The sequence below is a fragment of the Pristis pectinata genome, chromosome 11 (assembly GCF_009764475.1).
Source record: "Pristis pectinata isolate sPriPec2 chromosome 11, sPriPec2.1.pri, whole genome shotgun sequence".
Taxonomy (NCBI): domain Eukaryota; kingdom Metazoa; phylum Chordata; class Chondrichthyes; order Rhinopristiformes; family Pristidae; genus Pristis; species Pristis pectinata.
This window is the reverse complement of record NC_067415.1, coordinates 19,258,712-19,274,316: the sequence shown is the minus strand read 5'-3', so window position 1 is coordinate 19,274,316 and position 15,605 is coordinate 19,258,712. Positions and strand designations below refer to the sequence as shown.

The 15,605-nt window shown below is 40.1% G+C and overlaps 1 protein-coding gene across 2 annotated transcripts in view; it reads left to right on the top strand.

The window, feature by feature from the left end:
• LOC127575966 (anosmin-1) overlaps positions 1-11,373 on the top strand; it is a 147,563-nt gene extending 136,190 nt beyond the window's left edge. Inside the window, exons 10-14 of one of the 2 annotated variants that reach the window (XM_052026259.1) lie at positions 1,851-1,945; positions 2,531-2,702; positions 5,761-5,981; positions 10,003-10,144; positions 10,449-11,373. In XM_052026259.1, coding sequence (XP_051882219.1) covers positions 1,851-1,945; positions 2,531-2,702; positions 5,761-5,981; positions 10,003-10,144; positions 10,449-10,501 — 683 coding nt within the window. In that variant the 3' untranslated portion in view covers positions 10,502-11,373. Of the gene's footprint in view, positions 1-1,850; positions 1,946-2,530; positions 2,703-5,760; positions 5,982-10,002; positions 10,248-10,448 lie in introns of both variants that reach the window. The other variant, XM_052026258.1, reaches the window with a different exon arrangement.
• The last annotated feature ends 4,232 nt before the right edge of the window (positions 11,374-15,605 follow it).

Here is a 15,605-nt window from a genome sequence, read left to right as displayed (position 1 = left end):
TGGTCATTTAAATATTTCAACGAGGCTGTCAATCTTCAGTTCAACAGTTCCACTTTTAACTCATTCCTACCTGACCTGCCAAGCCTCAGGAAACTGGGCAGTTGCAAAGAGGTGAGGAGGGATGATCTGCCCACAGATCAGGAGAAGCAGGAATAATTCCTTCAGACCCAACCAGTAAATACATTCACTCTTCCACCACTGACCAGCAGGTAGACCACTACCACGATTAGATAGCCCTCCAACCTCCACCTGACCTCTACCACAATATGATAGCTCCCCTTAAAGCCCAGCAATGTCCATATGTTCTGCAATGTATAGTTGCCCCACCTCCATCTGACCTCTACCCTCATCAGGTAACTCCCCCACTTCCATAAGACTTGTACCATCATCAGATTGCCTCTATCTGCTGCCATCATCAATAACACCCTCTCATCTTCATCTGACCTCTACCACCATTAGATAGCTCCACCCTTAATCACCATCCATGCAATAAGTGCCCCCAACCCCATCTGCACCTTCACCCTGACCACCATAGGGACCAACTCTGAGACTGAGAACTCCCAACCAACATTCACCCCATGGTCCAATTCCTACTACAAGTGAACAGTCCTCATTCCCTCCCCACCACCCCAACATCTTCTGGATACAGAACACTCCTGCAATTCTCCACCCCTCCCCCTATACCCCATCCCCCTGCCCCTTTCCCCAAGCCCAGGATCTCTTAATCTCACTCACTCCTTCCACACACCTACCTGATTTCCTAGACGTCCTATCTGAGAAGCCTATAGCCTTTCAAGCAGGCTGCATGTGTCAGGGAACCTGATGGAAAATGAAGTTAAACGATCCCTGAAAGATAATTGGGATATTTGTTCCAACACGCCCAGTCCTAGCTCTGGATGTCTCCTATACACACCTCTTTCTTCTTTTAGAACACCCTTCTTCAACAAGTCATCCACTGTAGAATCTCCACATGTGGCTCAGTGTCAAATTCTATTTGATAACATTCTTATGAAGTGCCTTAGGATGTTTTTCCATGTTATTGGTGCTGTATGCTGTATATTTTTTTTGTCATCCAAAGTTGTTTTCCACTTTTTGCAAAGGCACAATGAACAGACTTCAAAACCTCAAATGCAAATTATCTTAATAATAGCGTAAATGGTTGGTGCATTCCTCCCCATGGTATAGTTTCCTGTGCACTGCCATCCAATTTTCTGGCACCATGTCCCCTGCAAAAATTCCAGCTAAAGCATCCAACATATTGTTAAATTGTATATAACCATTAATCTAAATCATTGGGCAGACAGAGTCTAATGTGATGTTTGAGCACATTGAGGTTATTATTAGTAACCTTCTTCCCGCTGTATGCCAATAATGTGTCCAAATGAACACAGGTGAAAGATTCAGATGCAAATCTGCATTCTTATCTTCATATTTCTAGTGTTCTGTGTTGGAAATAAATTGATTAGGCAATGGAAAATCAGATTGAATATTCATTGCTAACCTATGAACAAAATATCAATATTCACCGGTTAAAGTATGTTGAAATTTTAATTAAAAACTGTAATGCATGAAGTTTGGATATTGTGTTTCTCACAATGACCTTGAGGAATATCCTGACTTCCAAAAAACGATTATGATGAACTGATCTTGAGGGAGAGGAACAGATTTGTATGCAGTTGTCCTTCCAATCAAAGAGAATTATCCAAATATTTGGCAATACCAGAGCAAATATATCATTGAACTTTCCTGTCACATCTGATTAACATATGCTTGGCATCACTCTTTAGTTGCAATGTGAATTCTGTTGAGAGTACTGACTGATGATAATATGTGAATTACATTGTCCCTAGATCCTGGTGGCATCGCGGAGCGATACCTCGTCCAATGGATGCCAGAGTCTTGCATGCACAATGAGACGAAGATTTCCAGAAAAGTCATTGCCCATGTAGGTTCCAATATTTCAGCTTTCCATTTTTTTGTAATTTGATCCTGTGAGGTTATTTCATGAGTTTCTGTGATAGTATCGTCAGCAATGAGAGTTTAGCTGCTTATTCTGTCCTCCGTTTCTTTAATTTTTCTCACTTTCGCTGCTAAAAGCATCGACTCACTGACAGGTACCCGGAGTCCTCCATGAGTTCATCACACTTATCATACAGTCACCTGGGTATAAAGCAGGGATGGGGAGGGAATCCAATTTCATCCCTTGGCCTATTTTAGGCATGGTAACATAACAGAAGGGCAACAGTTCCTTAAAAGCAGATGGTTTACTCACAGTTTATAAATATTGCAATAAAGTATAAGTGATTTAAAAATAAAATGATTGACGATACTTGAATCACAGAAAGTAATAAAAATTATTAAAAAGGCAGGCTGATACTATATGGATTTTATTTGCAGTTATGAAAATAAATAAAACTGGATTTCTTTTTACTGTTAACATAAGCCTTCATGATTCAATTACAGCCTATCTCACAGAAATAATTACAAGGCAAATTCAATATGTTAAATTTCATGTTATCTTTTTTCATAGGAAAATTACGTAATTCTCCCAGGACTGATTTTCTCTTGCAAATATAAAGTTATGGTCCAACCAATAATGGCCAGGGGCCAGGGGAAAGCAGAAGCCGTGATCTTCACAACTCCATCATGCTCATCTCCTCGAGGAAAAGGTCTAAAACATGGCAGCTGTCCCAGTGATGGGGGTGAGTACAGCCACAGGAGTGGATCATAGTCTTGCAATAAGCACGCTATTCTATTTGCAAGCATGTTTCAATGACAAGCATGTATGACAAGTATACATAGGTCATCCCAAAGACTGAGGCAGTATGAAACTTAGTCTTCAACCAGAAAGTTTTGAATTTGAATGCCTATGTGAATAATTGGCAAGATTCTTAGATAATAATAGAGCCATTCCTAGTTGGCATAAATTCCTGAATTTCTCAAATTCCTAAACTCTTTAACTTCCTATCTTTCCAGGGAATTTCTGTTCCCTTACCCTAGTTTATATGAAATAGTTTGGTTGAGTACGGTTGACAGAGAAATTAGGCTAGCAAATTAGCCTTAGCAAAATTTGAGGAAAACTAAATTGGCAGCAGTGTCTTACTTTTTAATTGACATCAACACAACAGAGCATTGTTAAGATTAGGATTTATAGAACCTGACACACTTCAAGCAATTTCTAGCTGATATATGCAGTAGTGTCACAGGGATAAAAGTGTCTGAGAGAGCAGGCTCACGGGAAAATAACATGTGATAATGGCAATATATCCAGGTTTCATATGGAGAATCAAGTGCTTTAATGAAGCACTGTTGTCTCTTGAGTCAGAGCATTGATTTAAGCTCCACTCTAGAAATTGGAGCACACAATACTGAGGGAGCAGTGCAGTGTTGGTGATGGTGCCTTTCAGATAAAGCATTTAACATGAATCCCATCTTTTCTCTCACTGGACACGAGAGATCCCAAAATACTATTTGGAGAGTCATTCCTGACGTAGTGAACGATATTTATCATTCAGATAACACAATAAAATTTAATAAAATAATTTACATCATTGGTATTTACAGATTGATAGTCACATGGTCACAACAGTAGCTGCATACAAAAATAAGTTATGGAATCATACAACATAGAATCAGGCCCTTCAACCCACCATGTCCATGCTGACCATTAAGAATCCCACCCACACCAATCCTATTTGCCAGCACTTGGCCCACAGCCTTCCGTGCCTTTGTGATTCAAGTCGATACTTCTTAACTTGAGGGGGTGGGTAGGGAGAGGGGCACATGGCATGAATTAGTCAAGGAGTGAGGATGGGTTAGAGGCTTTAAAACATTTCCTTAAAATAGATAAGAACTATTAAACTTTGCAAAACTGGTCTGAACTTTAAAAATGAAACTTGGTCCAACAAGAAATGAAATTGATAAATAACATTTCTCCCCAAGGATATTTTTTTTCTTCTACAAATACCATCTGTAACAATTTTTGCTTAATTTGTATACAATGGCACACAAGGTTACATGGGGGTTGGTAACATATCACTTAGATGGCCCATGTATGACTCAGGCCTCATTAAGGCCTAGTAATATTTTGATGCCTCTCTATGCATGTCATCTGGAACTAGCAGGAAATGTATTTTGGGTGGCTATTTTCAGACTCAGTGAAAACTGGGATTTAAAATTGCAAATGCAGTAGAAATAATCAACTGCTAAAACCCTGATACATACAGTTTTCTATGCCGATCTTATTGCAACATATTCTTGCTAAACCTTGTTCATAATGGATGATGCTCTTGGTTTGTTGGGACCTTTCCTCTGCATACTGCAGTTTTTCATCTTGTAATCTATATATACGTAACTGATAATAAATAAAAGGATGTTTGTTATCGCAGTAAATCTATCTAAGAGCATGACTAAGGATAGTATTGACACTCTTTGTCATTCTGAGGCACTGGCATGGTTGCGGGAGAAATTGTTTCAAAAATAATGTTGAAGGTGTATTATGTAATGTCATTATTCATCTTGTACTGACAGGCATCCTGTCTATACTGGCTGTTTGAAAACTATATAATTTGACCCATTTTCCTTTCCCCTACTGAGGGAATGTTAATATTTAATCTGCTTTCATCACCTTTTCAAAAGGTTCATTCCAGACCATAGCAAATTGCTGCACAAATATTTATTTCTGAATCTTCCACTCATGGAATTTCTACCAATTATCTTACCTCTGGTTATTGACCCTCATTCTAGTAGAAACAGTTCCCATTTCAAAGCCCCATTTAATTTTGAACAGCTCCATCAGATCTCTGCTCAACATTCACTGATTCAGTGAGAATAATCATGGTCTCTCATACAACAGAAGTCTTTCATCTGTTCCTGTTACTTTTCTGTTCTGCATCTCATTCAAGGCCTTGACAACCTTCTAACAGTGTGGTACCTAGAAATGGACATGAGCTGAGGCTTAACCAGTAATTTATTTACTCTAATATTGAATTCCATGCCTTTATTATTAAAGCTGGGGGTTGCATACTCCTTTTATTACAGTGTGTAAATTTATATTCAATACAGCCTCTCTCAATGTTGTAGGATTTCTTAGCTCCTGATTGTTTGCCAACTTTACGACTAGATTTCAGTTTTAGATGCAATATTATTAGCTAGTGGAACTAGCTGCTCCCCTAACATTGATGGCAATATTGTGTCTCCACTGATGGCAATATTCTTCATTTCAAAACCCCCAGTCAATTTGTAGCCACAGAAACAATTCAACATGTCCAATTTACATATTTTTCCAATGAAAATGATCCAGAAAAAACATACAATAACAATTGGAGAACTTGTTCTAAAATGGACTGTCTGGTGAATATGGATATCTGCCAATCCTAATTGTGGGTAATATTAAGTAGCATACAAGACACACAAAATGGGCTCTGTTTCCTATATGTTCGGTTTCAGAAATAAAATCTGCTAAAACATAGACGATTTGTTTAGGTGCCTTCATTTCTTACTTTATTTGTACTACATCCCAGGTTTGAAATTTGAAATAAGATTATGTATTGTTCTTCAGGTTAAAAAAAAATAGCAGTACTACGTTACTGTGCTTGAATAGTAATACAAGAAGCCCAATTAGGATTTATCAGAGCTTGCAAAACATTGTCAGCAATCAGATATTTTATTGTAAGTGACATAGACATCATTTTGAAAGGAACTATTAAAGATATGAGCACTAAAGTTTGACATTTTGTGAACTATGTTCCTCTTTTGCAGTAACAACCATTCCCAAAGTGCTTGTCAAACCAGAGAACCTGTCAGCATCATTCATAATTCATGCAGGGAATATTACAGGACACTTCCACTGGAGGATATCTAAAATACAGCTTCATCAGCCTGTAACAGGATTTCAGGTTACTTGGGCAGAGATGACAACAGAAAGCCGACAAAACAGCTTACCAAACAGCATTATATCCCAGTCTCAAATATTGCCACCGGTAAGTCAGAGATTGCAACTTACTTACATGCACTCAACTATGTTCTAAGCTCAGAGCTGGGCCAACTTGATGCAAGCTGACATTTAGGACTTCTAAGCACTATGACTCTGTGTGTGTGTGTGTGTGTGTGTGTGTGTGTGTGTGTGTGTGTGTGTGTGTGTGTGTGTGTGTGTGTGTGTGTGTGTGAGAGAGAGAGAGAGACGGATGAACAGAGCAGATTGGGGCTAGGGGAACACATGTCACATGGAGATATACCAGACAAAAGCAGGCTATGGTCTGGCATAAACACAGGCAACATGGTGCAAAGGGAAGGTCCTTGTAGCTGTACTGCCCTAGAGGACTCAGATGAGGACTAGAGTTGGGATGCTTTCATATGCAGGCTGGCGTGGATGCACACTGAGATTGTGGGTACATAGTCCAGCCTGCCTGACTAACTGTCGTAGATAACAAGGAGCATGAGGGAGTCCACTTTCATGCTCTGAGCAGCCTGGAGACCATGACCTGGAAGATGTAAAGGCTTTGAAAGGACTCAGTGGCAATCTCATTGCATACAGCCCACTGGTGTGGCTGATAGCTGCTGTGGAGACACACAAAGGCCATGAGAAGTCTCTAAAGCTCTTGTTTCCGCCACATGGGAGCAACCAGAGGTTCCTCAGGACAATTACACCAGGAAGCAGCCTGATGTCCTTATTGAGCCATTTAAGAGTGGGTTGCTGTTCCCAGTGGAACACGAGCAGCTTGCAGTTCTCCAGGAACAAAGTAATACTGCACATCGTTCCAGACTGCCCCTTCATTTGGCTAGGCCAGCAGGCTGGAGCCAGCCCATCTAGGGGAAATATGTATTGTGGGCATTAAGACATCTGTGCAGACTCAGAAGTGAAATGGTGCAGCCAGATTGTCAGGCTGCCAGAAGTGTCAATATGAATCTAGGACATGGAAACTCTTCTACAAGGTTGTAAATCTGTGTCTTTAATGGAAGATCATAACGTTTGATGCATCTTTGTAACAAATTATTCTCAAGATATTATCATAAGTTAAATGCAGTCTCATTTTAGGTAGATCTTGTAATTTTGCAGAGGTAAGTCATACTGATGTCATACATTTCCCCTTAAAATGTCATTGGTTCACTACAGTGGGTCATGTGATTGTGAAATAATTAGACTTACGGCACAGTTGCCATGTTATTCTGGCATTGATTGCACCTGACCCATACTGCGAAGTTGATTACCATCTCACAAATTTGTCCTCTGTTTGTTCTGCTGTTAAAATATTTGTTATGTCCACCCCTAAGGGCCTCCAAAGGGAGGTAGAGAAACAAGAAGATGATCACAAGAAGAAAAGCATGACACTACATTGATCTGATCTGAGTGAAATGTGGTGTTTTAATCACTGATACCTAATCAGCTGTGCAGCATTTGTGTATTCCAAAATGGTCAATTGGTGCAATGGTTGAAAATGAACCCCAGTTGGAATCTCACAAGGGATTTCTTACTGTTGAATGCTTGTGTGCTTCATTGGCTTAAAATGATAGTCCCTCAGTGCATCTCACTGATCAATATGATGTCATATGTGTTCTTTGCTGTTCTGGTTACAACACTGACTGGGCAAGATTGATGTTGAGAAGCAGTCCCAAGGGCTCAAGATCTCAATGTTTAGACTTGCAGATTGTGCAGGGGTCAATTAGTTAAGGTGACACTCATTAGGAAAAAGGGATTTGGTAACAAGCCACTTACGTTGCAGGGTAAGGGAATCATTCAGTGGTGTGTTATATTGCCTGGAGATGGACTTGCACAGCAGGATGTGAAGGGATTTTATGCATCTCCTGGGATTCCCCTAAGCTGATTTTTTAGTGTATTCTGCTGCTATTGAAGATTGTAGGGCAGAGAGGATCACTTTGTTTGCATTGGGAAATCTTGTTTATCAGGTTCCTAATGCAAAATGTTATGTCTATTATATGCCATGTGGCCAGTACCTGCCTCCTCCATTCACCTGGGAGATGAAGCTGTGGATGCTGAACAGCGATGTCCCCCTTGTAGCCACCTTATTCTGCTGCTGCTCTTGCTCCTGCTCTTCTCGATACTCTGCCTCACGGTCCCCAGGCAGTGGGTTTCCTTGCTCCTCGTCCTCCAACACTGGCTGCTGCTTTGATTGACAAGGTTGTGCAGCATGCAGTGGACAACATCTATGGATGCGCTTCGTTTGTACTGCAAGACTTTGCTGCACTAATGCAGCCAAAATACCTTATCTTTGAGAGGCCTATAATGTTTTATACTATGGTCTAGATACAGAGGTGGCTCCTGATATATCTGCATTCAAATTGTTGGAAGCTACACAGATGTGTGGAGCCAGGAAATAGAAGGTGGACTTCTTCCTCAGGACCCATCCCTACAGGCAGTGGTAGACACTGAAGATGTCTGACAGAGGAGCCCCTCAGGATGGAGAGTCATGAGTGCATCCCTGAAAAATGGCATTCACTGTGTGAGGACATTCTTCTTCCGGTGCATAATGACTTGCACATTTATGAAGTGGAAGCTATTCCTGTACTATAAAGGTCTGGGTTATGAATGGGATCTCTTCTGGATGCATGAATGCAGTCAATGGTTACCTGCATTTATGGCAAACCAGCAATCCCTGCAAATCCCAGGGCCCACGATACCACCGGTTCCTCACTGAAACTAAAGTAAATGAAGTCAGTTCTTTGGGAACACGGTGCCTGAGTCTGACACAGCCATCAACAGCAAATTGGGAGACGCAGCAGAAGACTATTGCAGCAACTTGGAAAGATCCTGTCGGTGTCTTAAGTGAACATGACCTTGACCTCGACAGAGAGATCAGTCCGGGCATGGGGGCATGGCTGTCTGCTGCAACAGCCAGGACCTCCCGATGGCCACCCACTTCAATTCCACATCCCATTCCCATACTGACATGTCTATCCGTGGCCTCCTCTATTGCCACGTTAAGGCCAGGTGCAGGTTGGAGGAACAACACCTCATATTCCACCTTGGGAGTCTCCAACCTGATGGCCTCAACATTGATTTCTCTAACTTCCAATAACTCCACCCCTTCTTTTTCTTTCCCCCCCCCCCCACTCCTTTGTCTTATTCCTATGGCTCCCTTCCCTCGCCTTGATCCCCTCCCCCATCCCTTATTTCATGGTCCACTGCCCCCTCCTACCAGATACCTTCTTCTTCAGCCCTTTGCCTCTTCTACCTATCACCTCTCAGCTTATTATATCTTCTCCCCCTCCCCCACTCATCTACCATCCCCCTCTCACCTGGACTCGCCTATCACCTGAACTCACCTATCCCCTGCCTGCGTGTGCTCCTCCCCCTCACCCGACCTTCTTATTCCGGCTTCTGCCCTCTTCCTTTCCAGTCCTGATGAAGGGTCTCGGCCCGAAACGTCGACTGTTTATTTCCCTCCATGGATGCTGCCTGACCTGCTGAGTTCCTCCAGCACCTTTTGTGTATTGCTTCAGATTTCAGCTTCTGCAGAACCTTTCTCGTCGCAGGTCTTCTAACATCTTTTGTTGAAAAAATGGTCATCATATGATTTTTAGTCAATCCACACTGTCAATCTGTCCTTATTTCTAAAGGAGACCAGCACCTACCTTTAGAAAATAGGAGAACTTTGACTTTATATAATGATACTGGAATAGAACTGAGCTAGTGATGCAGAGCTATGAGTTCAGATCCCAGCAGGAAAATTCATATTCAGGGAATGAAATTAATGTTGAATTAAAGGCTGTCAGTAATAGTGACCAGACTGCAGTACAGGTCTATTGGATCAAAAATGTCCTTTAGGGAAATTTGTAGTTCTTGCTTATCCAGCCTAACCACTCAGTGACTCCAGCTTCAGAGTCATGGTATTGAAGTTTAATTCCTCTCTGAATGGCCAAGCAACTCTCTCAGTTCTAGGGCATTTTAGGATGAGATATCACTGTTGGCCTGCCAGTAATGCCCAGATTTCTTGGATGAAAAAAATGATCAAAATATTGAAATATTGTGTTTTTCTTTCTCAGGACCACCATTCGCTGATTGTACCCAATCTGAGGCCATCAACATGTTATAGGTTGGAAGTACAACTACTGACTACAGCTGGAGAGGGACCAGCAACTGTCAAAACATTCCAGACACCTAGCTTATCTTCATCCCTCTCACACAGTAAGCTTCAGTATCTCCACCACCCTAGCTGTAGTACAGTTCCACGTCGCGTATTTCAATCTGGTCAAAACTTGGAACACAAAAGGAAACTAATGCTTAAATTGTAAGATGCAGGATTTATCTTAATAACAATAATATTTATTGTTAAATTACTTTGCGCTTATTGCTGTCTGGCCACTTTGTTTCTCAAATCTTTGCTTATTGATCTTGATACTTGTCACTGGTAAAGTGATAAAGTGGCTATAGTGCCATTTCTGTACCATGCTTGTTTATGGATGCCCATCTCTTATCTGCTTTACTTTAGGCTCCAGGCTGAAACATCATCAGCAACAGAAGCCAGTATCAGTAAAACACTGAAACAATTATAATTACATTATGGAGGTTGTTTAAGGACTGTTGATGTGAAAACAATTAAAAAAAGACTCATCTCCCTGTCTGAGTAAAGAAAAGAGCAGAAGAATGTCTCCCTCCAACGCATCTTTTAAAATTTGATTATAAAACCAGTGCCATAAAAATTATATAGTTGAATGTTATCATCACTGTATTGTGTCTTCAGAGGATGGCTTTGAAATTGTGCTATTTATTAACCTGTTTTGTTGAATGTGCTGATCCTGATATATGCAATATTTACATTTTTCCTGTGGATACCTGTACTTGGCAGACTGCCAGGAAAATATGTCTAAAACCTGCATATTTTGACTGGGAGTGAGAATTATGTCAGTTTATTAATCTATTGCATGTAATAAAGTTATTAAATTATAATGTAAATGAATCTTATCAGATGTTGGCAAAGTACGGTTGCATGGTAGACCTGTCAGTGTTCCATATAGGCATGATTCGTATGTCTATGTTACCTCCACTGAATATATTAACATGATACAGTTTACAGAATAATTAACAAAGTCTATATGTACAAATTATTTACTTTTTAATATTGGAATGATAATGTAGTCTGGAAATATCAGTACTGTTTCGTCTGTTGCTAAATTGGCTGTAGAAATCACGTTCCGCATTGCAGTCATTTTTAGATCAATATTTATTACTGTATACACCATTTTGTTTGGTCTGTTTTGTGCAACTTTGTCATATTTGGGATAACAAACCTCTTGTAAAGACATTTTGTAAAAATGGAAATTGTAAATAGAGTTTGTTGTAAGTTACATTACCCAATATTTTCATGTTAGACTTTGTACATATTGTCGACGTATTAAAGAGCTCCCCTAAACATGTACATGGACAAAATGTCCGCAGATGGAATTCTTTCTTTCTTTTTAAACTTTCCAATGTGTAGTTACATATCAGATTAATTCAATTATAATTCCCTTCAGAGTGCTTTGTACATTGATATCTTACAGATGTGTTTTGAGCTTCTTGGCAAGATTACTGTGCCTGTTAATGAGAGGATGGAACAGAGTTTTGCCTGGGCTTTACAGGAAGGTGAATGATTATGGGATGATGAGAGTGGTAGCAGAGGCGTTAAATTATTGGACTAACCCAAAAGCCTGGACTGGTGAGCTAGAATTCCTAAATTCAAATCCCATCATGACACAAAGGAATTTATATGCAGTGAATGAAATAATCAGTAGCTTTGCAAAGCAAGAAAAGGTGACAATGAATCTACACAGGTGATCTTCAGAGAAGGAAATAATGCTCTCTTACTTGATCTTCCTAGTTGTGACTTCAGCAACATATCAAGGTGGTTACCTTTTAATTATCTTCTGACATTCATGATCTAACAATGATGAGCAATAAATGCTGACTTTTCCAGCAAAGAACACTTCCTAAGTAACTAACAACAAAACCCTCGTCTGGACAACTTCCACTGGAGCAACTAGAGGCAAGGTTCTTTGTAACGTTCTTTGTATCCAGGATTTGGTTCTTTTCAATGCAGAATAGCTATGGCCAATTTCTTTAATCTGTGCTGTGAAGACTTCATGAATTCTGCAAGCATTGGTTAAGGGGAAGAGAGCCCTCAGTTCATCTAAGCACACAAGGTATCAATTATTACCTAAAATAGAAGCACAAAATGCTGGAAACACTCAGCGGACAAGGTAACATCCATCAAGAGGGAAACAGAGTTGAGATTTATACCTGATGACCTTTCATCAGCTCTTCTCATCATATGGAGGTATGGTTACACAATTGCTCTCAGGCCCAGAAGGCCCGAGCCTGGGTATTGAGCATTCAACAAAGAGTTTAACGCTGTCCTCACCTAAAGTCCACACACATAAACCTTCTTTCAAGAGTTGTTGGATAGTGAATTACTTTTACTTTCCTCACCCAAGGATCTGGAGGGTCAGTCTCACTGCCTGATATTAGCTAACTCAACACTCAGTACTTTCCGACACTATATGGTTGAGTGTTATAGAACATGAAGCGCTTTCAGTGAATGGTATTGGTATTGGTTCCTTCTTAGTGATAATTATGTTACAGTTCTGTTTGCAATTTGCCTACATATATGTCATAAAATCGTAGTTCTTTCCTACTCTTTCAGAAGAATGATGAATAGGTTATTTTAAAAGATGAAGAGAGGAGCAGGAGAATGATGAGAAAAACAGAATTAAAGTAACATCAGAGACTGAGTGCTTTTTTTCAGGCAACGTTAGGAGAAATGAAACATTTTTTAAAAAAACACATCCAACTATTATAATAACTCCTTTAAAACTGTGATTGAAAGAGACGTGCAGAGAACTGCAGAGAATTACATACAAGATATGACATAGACATTATGTATTTGGCTTAATGCTCCACTCAAATTTAAATTTCATCTAAATTTAACGATAGGTAATTAATACTCTGAGTAAAAAATGAGTTGTTTGAATTTTGGAAGTGCCATCCGATAAGTGCAACTGGGTCGAATAATGTAGATAAAAATGCTAGGTTGGTATCACTCAGTTACCTTAAGATAAATACCTCTGTTCTTACATCTCTAACTAAGATGAAATAGACAGGAGGGAGTTCCCTCTGTTTAAAAATTGTACATGACTTTAGTTGAACTATTATGACATGAAGCTATCTTACTGTAAGTGAATTAGGATTCTTCCTGGAATTTAGTGACCAATCAGAATTCATCATGGTATTTCTGGTTCAGATAATTAACTGCATGGTATCATTTTATTAACTTTTGTTGAATTCTACTTGCTAGTTTAAGGCACAGTTTGACTCAGTGATAGGGACAGCATTTACTTGAATGACTGTATGTAGTCTCACAGCTAAGGATTAAAAATTTTGAGGTAGTATTGCCATGGGATCAGCTGAGCAGGAACAGCATCCATCAATGTTTATTCAAAATGTCCTCAGTAAACATTTTAAGATTTTGGACTGGTAAGAAGTATCCAAGAAATAAGCAGGCAATGTTTAAGGAACAAGTATCAAATTAAAATGAATACATCCTTTTTGTGACAGTAGATATTGGTATTGGTATTGGTTTATTATTGTCACTTGTAAAGAGGTACAGTGAAAAGCTTGCCTTACAAACCGATCGTCCAGGTCAATTCATTACACAGTGCAGTTACATTGAGTCAGTACAGAGTGCATTGATGTAGTACAGGTAAAAACAATAACAGTACAGAGTAAAGTGTCACAGCTACAGAAAAAGTGCAGTGCAATAAGGTGCAAGGTCACAACAAGGTAGATCATGAGGTCATAGTCCATTTCATTGTATAAGGGAACTGTTCAATAGTCTTATCACAGTGGGGTAGAAGCTGTCCTTAAGTCTGGTGGTACGTGCCTTCAGGCTCCTGTATCTTCTACCTGATGGAAGAAGAGAGAAGAGAGAATATTTGTGTGAAATACACAAAAAAAAGTAATGATACCTTTTGTTGGCCTCAATCTTCCGCAGAAAAGCCTGAACTCCACATGGAAGGGGCAGCATTTACCTTCATAACTGGTAGAACAGGAACATTCACATGATGTAGAGTCATAGAGTCATACAGTACAGAAAAAGGCCGTTTGGTCTACTGAGTCCATGCCAACCATCAAGCACCTATTTGCATTAATCCTGTATTAATCCAATTTTATATTTTCCCCACTACTCTTCCCAAATTCTACCATGCACCTACACATTTGGGTCCATTTGCAGTGGCCAATTAACTTACCAACCCACACATCTTTGGGATGTAGGAGGAAACCAGAGCTTCCGGAGGAAACCCACGCAGTCATAGGACGAATGTGCAAACTCCACACAGACAACATCAGAGTTGAGGATTGAACCCAGGTTGCTGGAGCTGTGAGGTAGCAGCTCTTCAAGCTGTGCCACTATGCACCCTTACTGCTCAGCACTTATTCTTGGAATCATACTGTTTGAGGTAATGTTGCAGTCTCTATTACTGTTTATTTCGCTACATGATTTTTCTGTTTCATGAAAACAACCATAATAACAACACACATTGAATTGTAATCTAAGAACCATGTTGTCACTTCCAAGTCATGGGTCTATTATTAAGGTCAACATGAAATGTGATGTAGTTGGATTGTCCTATATAGAACATAGAACATAGAACAATTACAGCACAATTCAGGCCCTTTGGCCCACAAAGCTGTGCCGAACATGTCCCTACCCTAGAAATTACTAGGCTTACCCATAGCCCTCTATTTTACTCAGCTCCATATACTGATCTAACAGTCTCTTGAAAGACCCTAACGTATCAGCCTCCGCCACAATTTCTGGCAGCCCATTCCATGCAATCACCACTCTCTGAGTAAAAAACTTACCCCTGACATCTCCTCTATATCTACTCCCCAGCACCTTAAACCTATGTTCTCTTGTGGCCATCAATTCAGCCCTGGGGCTAAACCTCTGACTATCTACCCTATCAATACCTCTCATCATCTTATACACCTCTATCAGGTCCCCCCTCATCCTCCGTCTCTCCAAGGAGAAAAGGCCGAGTTCCCTCAACCTGCTTTCATAAGGCATGCTCCGCATCCCAGGCAGCATCCTTGTAAATCTCCTCTGCACCCTCTCTATGGCTTCCACATCTTTCCTGCAGTGAGGCGACCAGAACTGAGCACAATATTATGATACGTAACATGCTTTAAGTTAATCAGACTCATATCTCAGTAACTGGCTTATCACATGATTTTAGCCAACTTTTCCACTATTTTAATATTATATCTAATTTCTCCAATTGCTTTAGTAATACCCAAACTAGACTTAATGACCTAGATGGTACCTATGAAAATATCTTTGAACAACTGAGGTCTATTAATTAGTAGAACTGCACCTAAGAACTGGAGGATAGTGACAATTATCCTAATATTCATGGAAGGTACACGGCAGGAATGCTGCAGTTATAGACCAGTCAAGCCAACAGTTATAGAGGGGAGCATTTTACAGGACCCTGTCAATGTTCATCTAATGTGTTAGTGGCCATAAGGAGCAGTTAGAATAGTTTCCAAAGCTATAAGTCATGCTTCATGAATTTACTGGAATTCCTTGAAGAGGTAACAGAACTGCAAA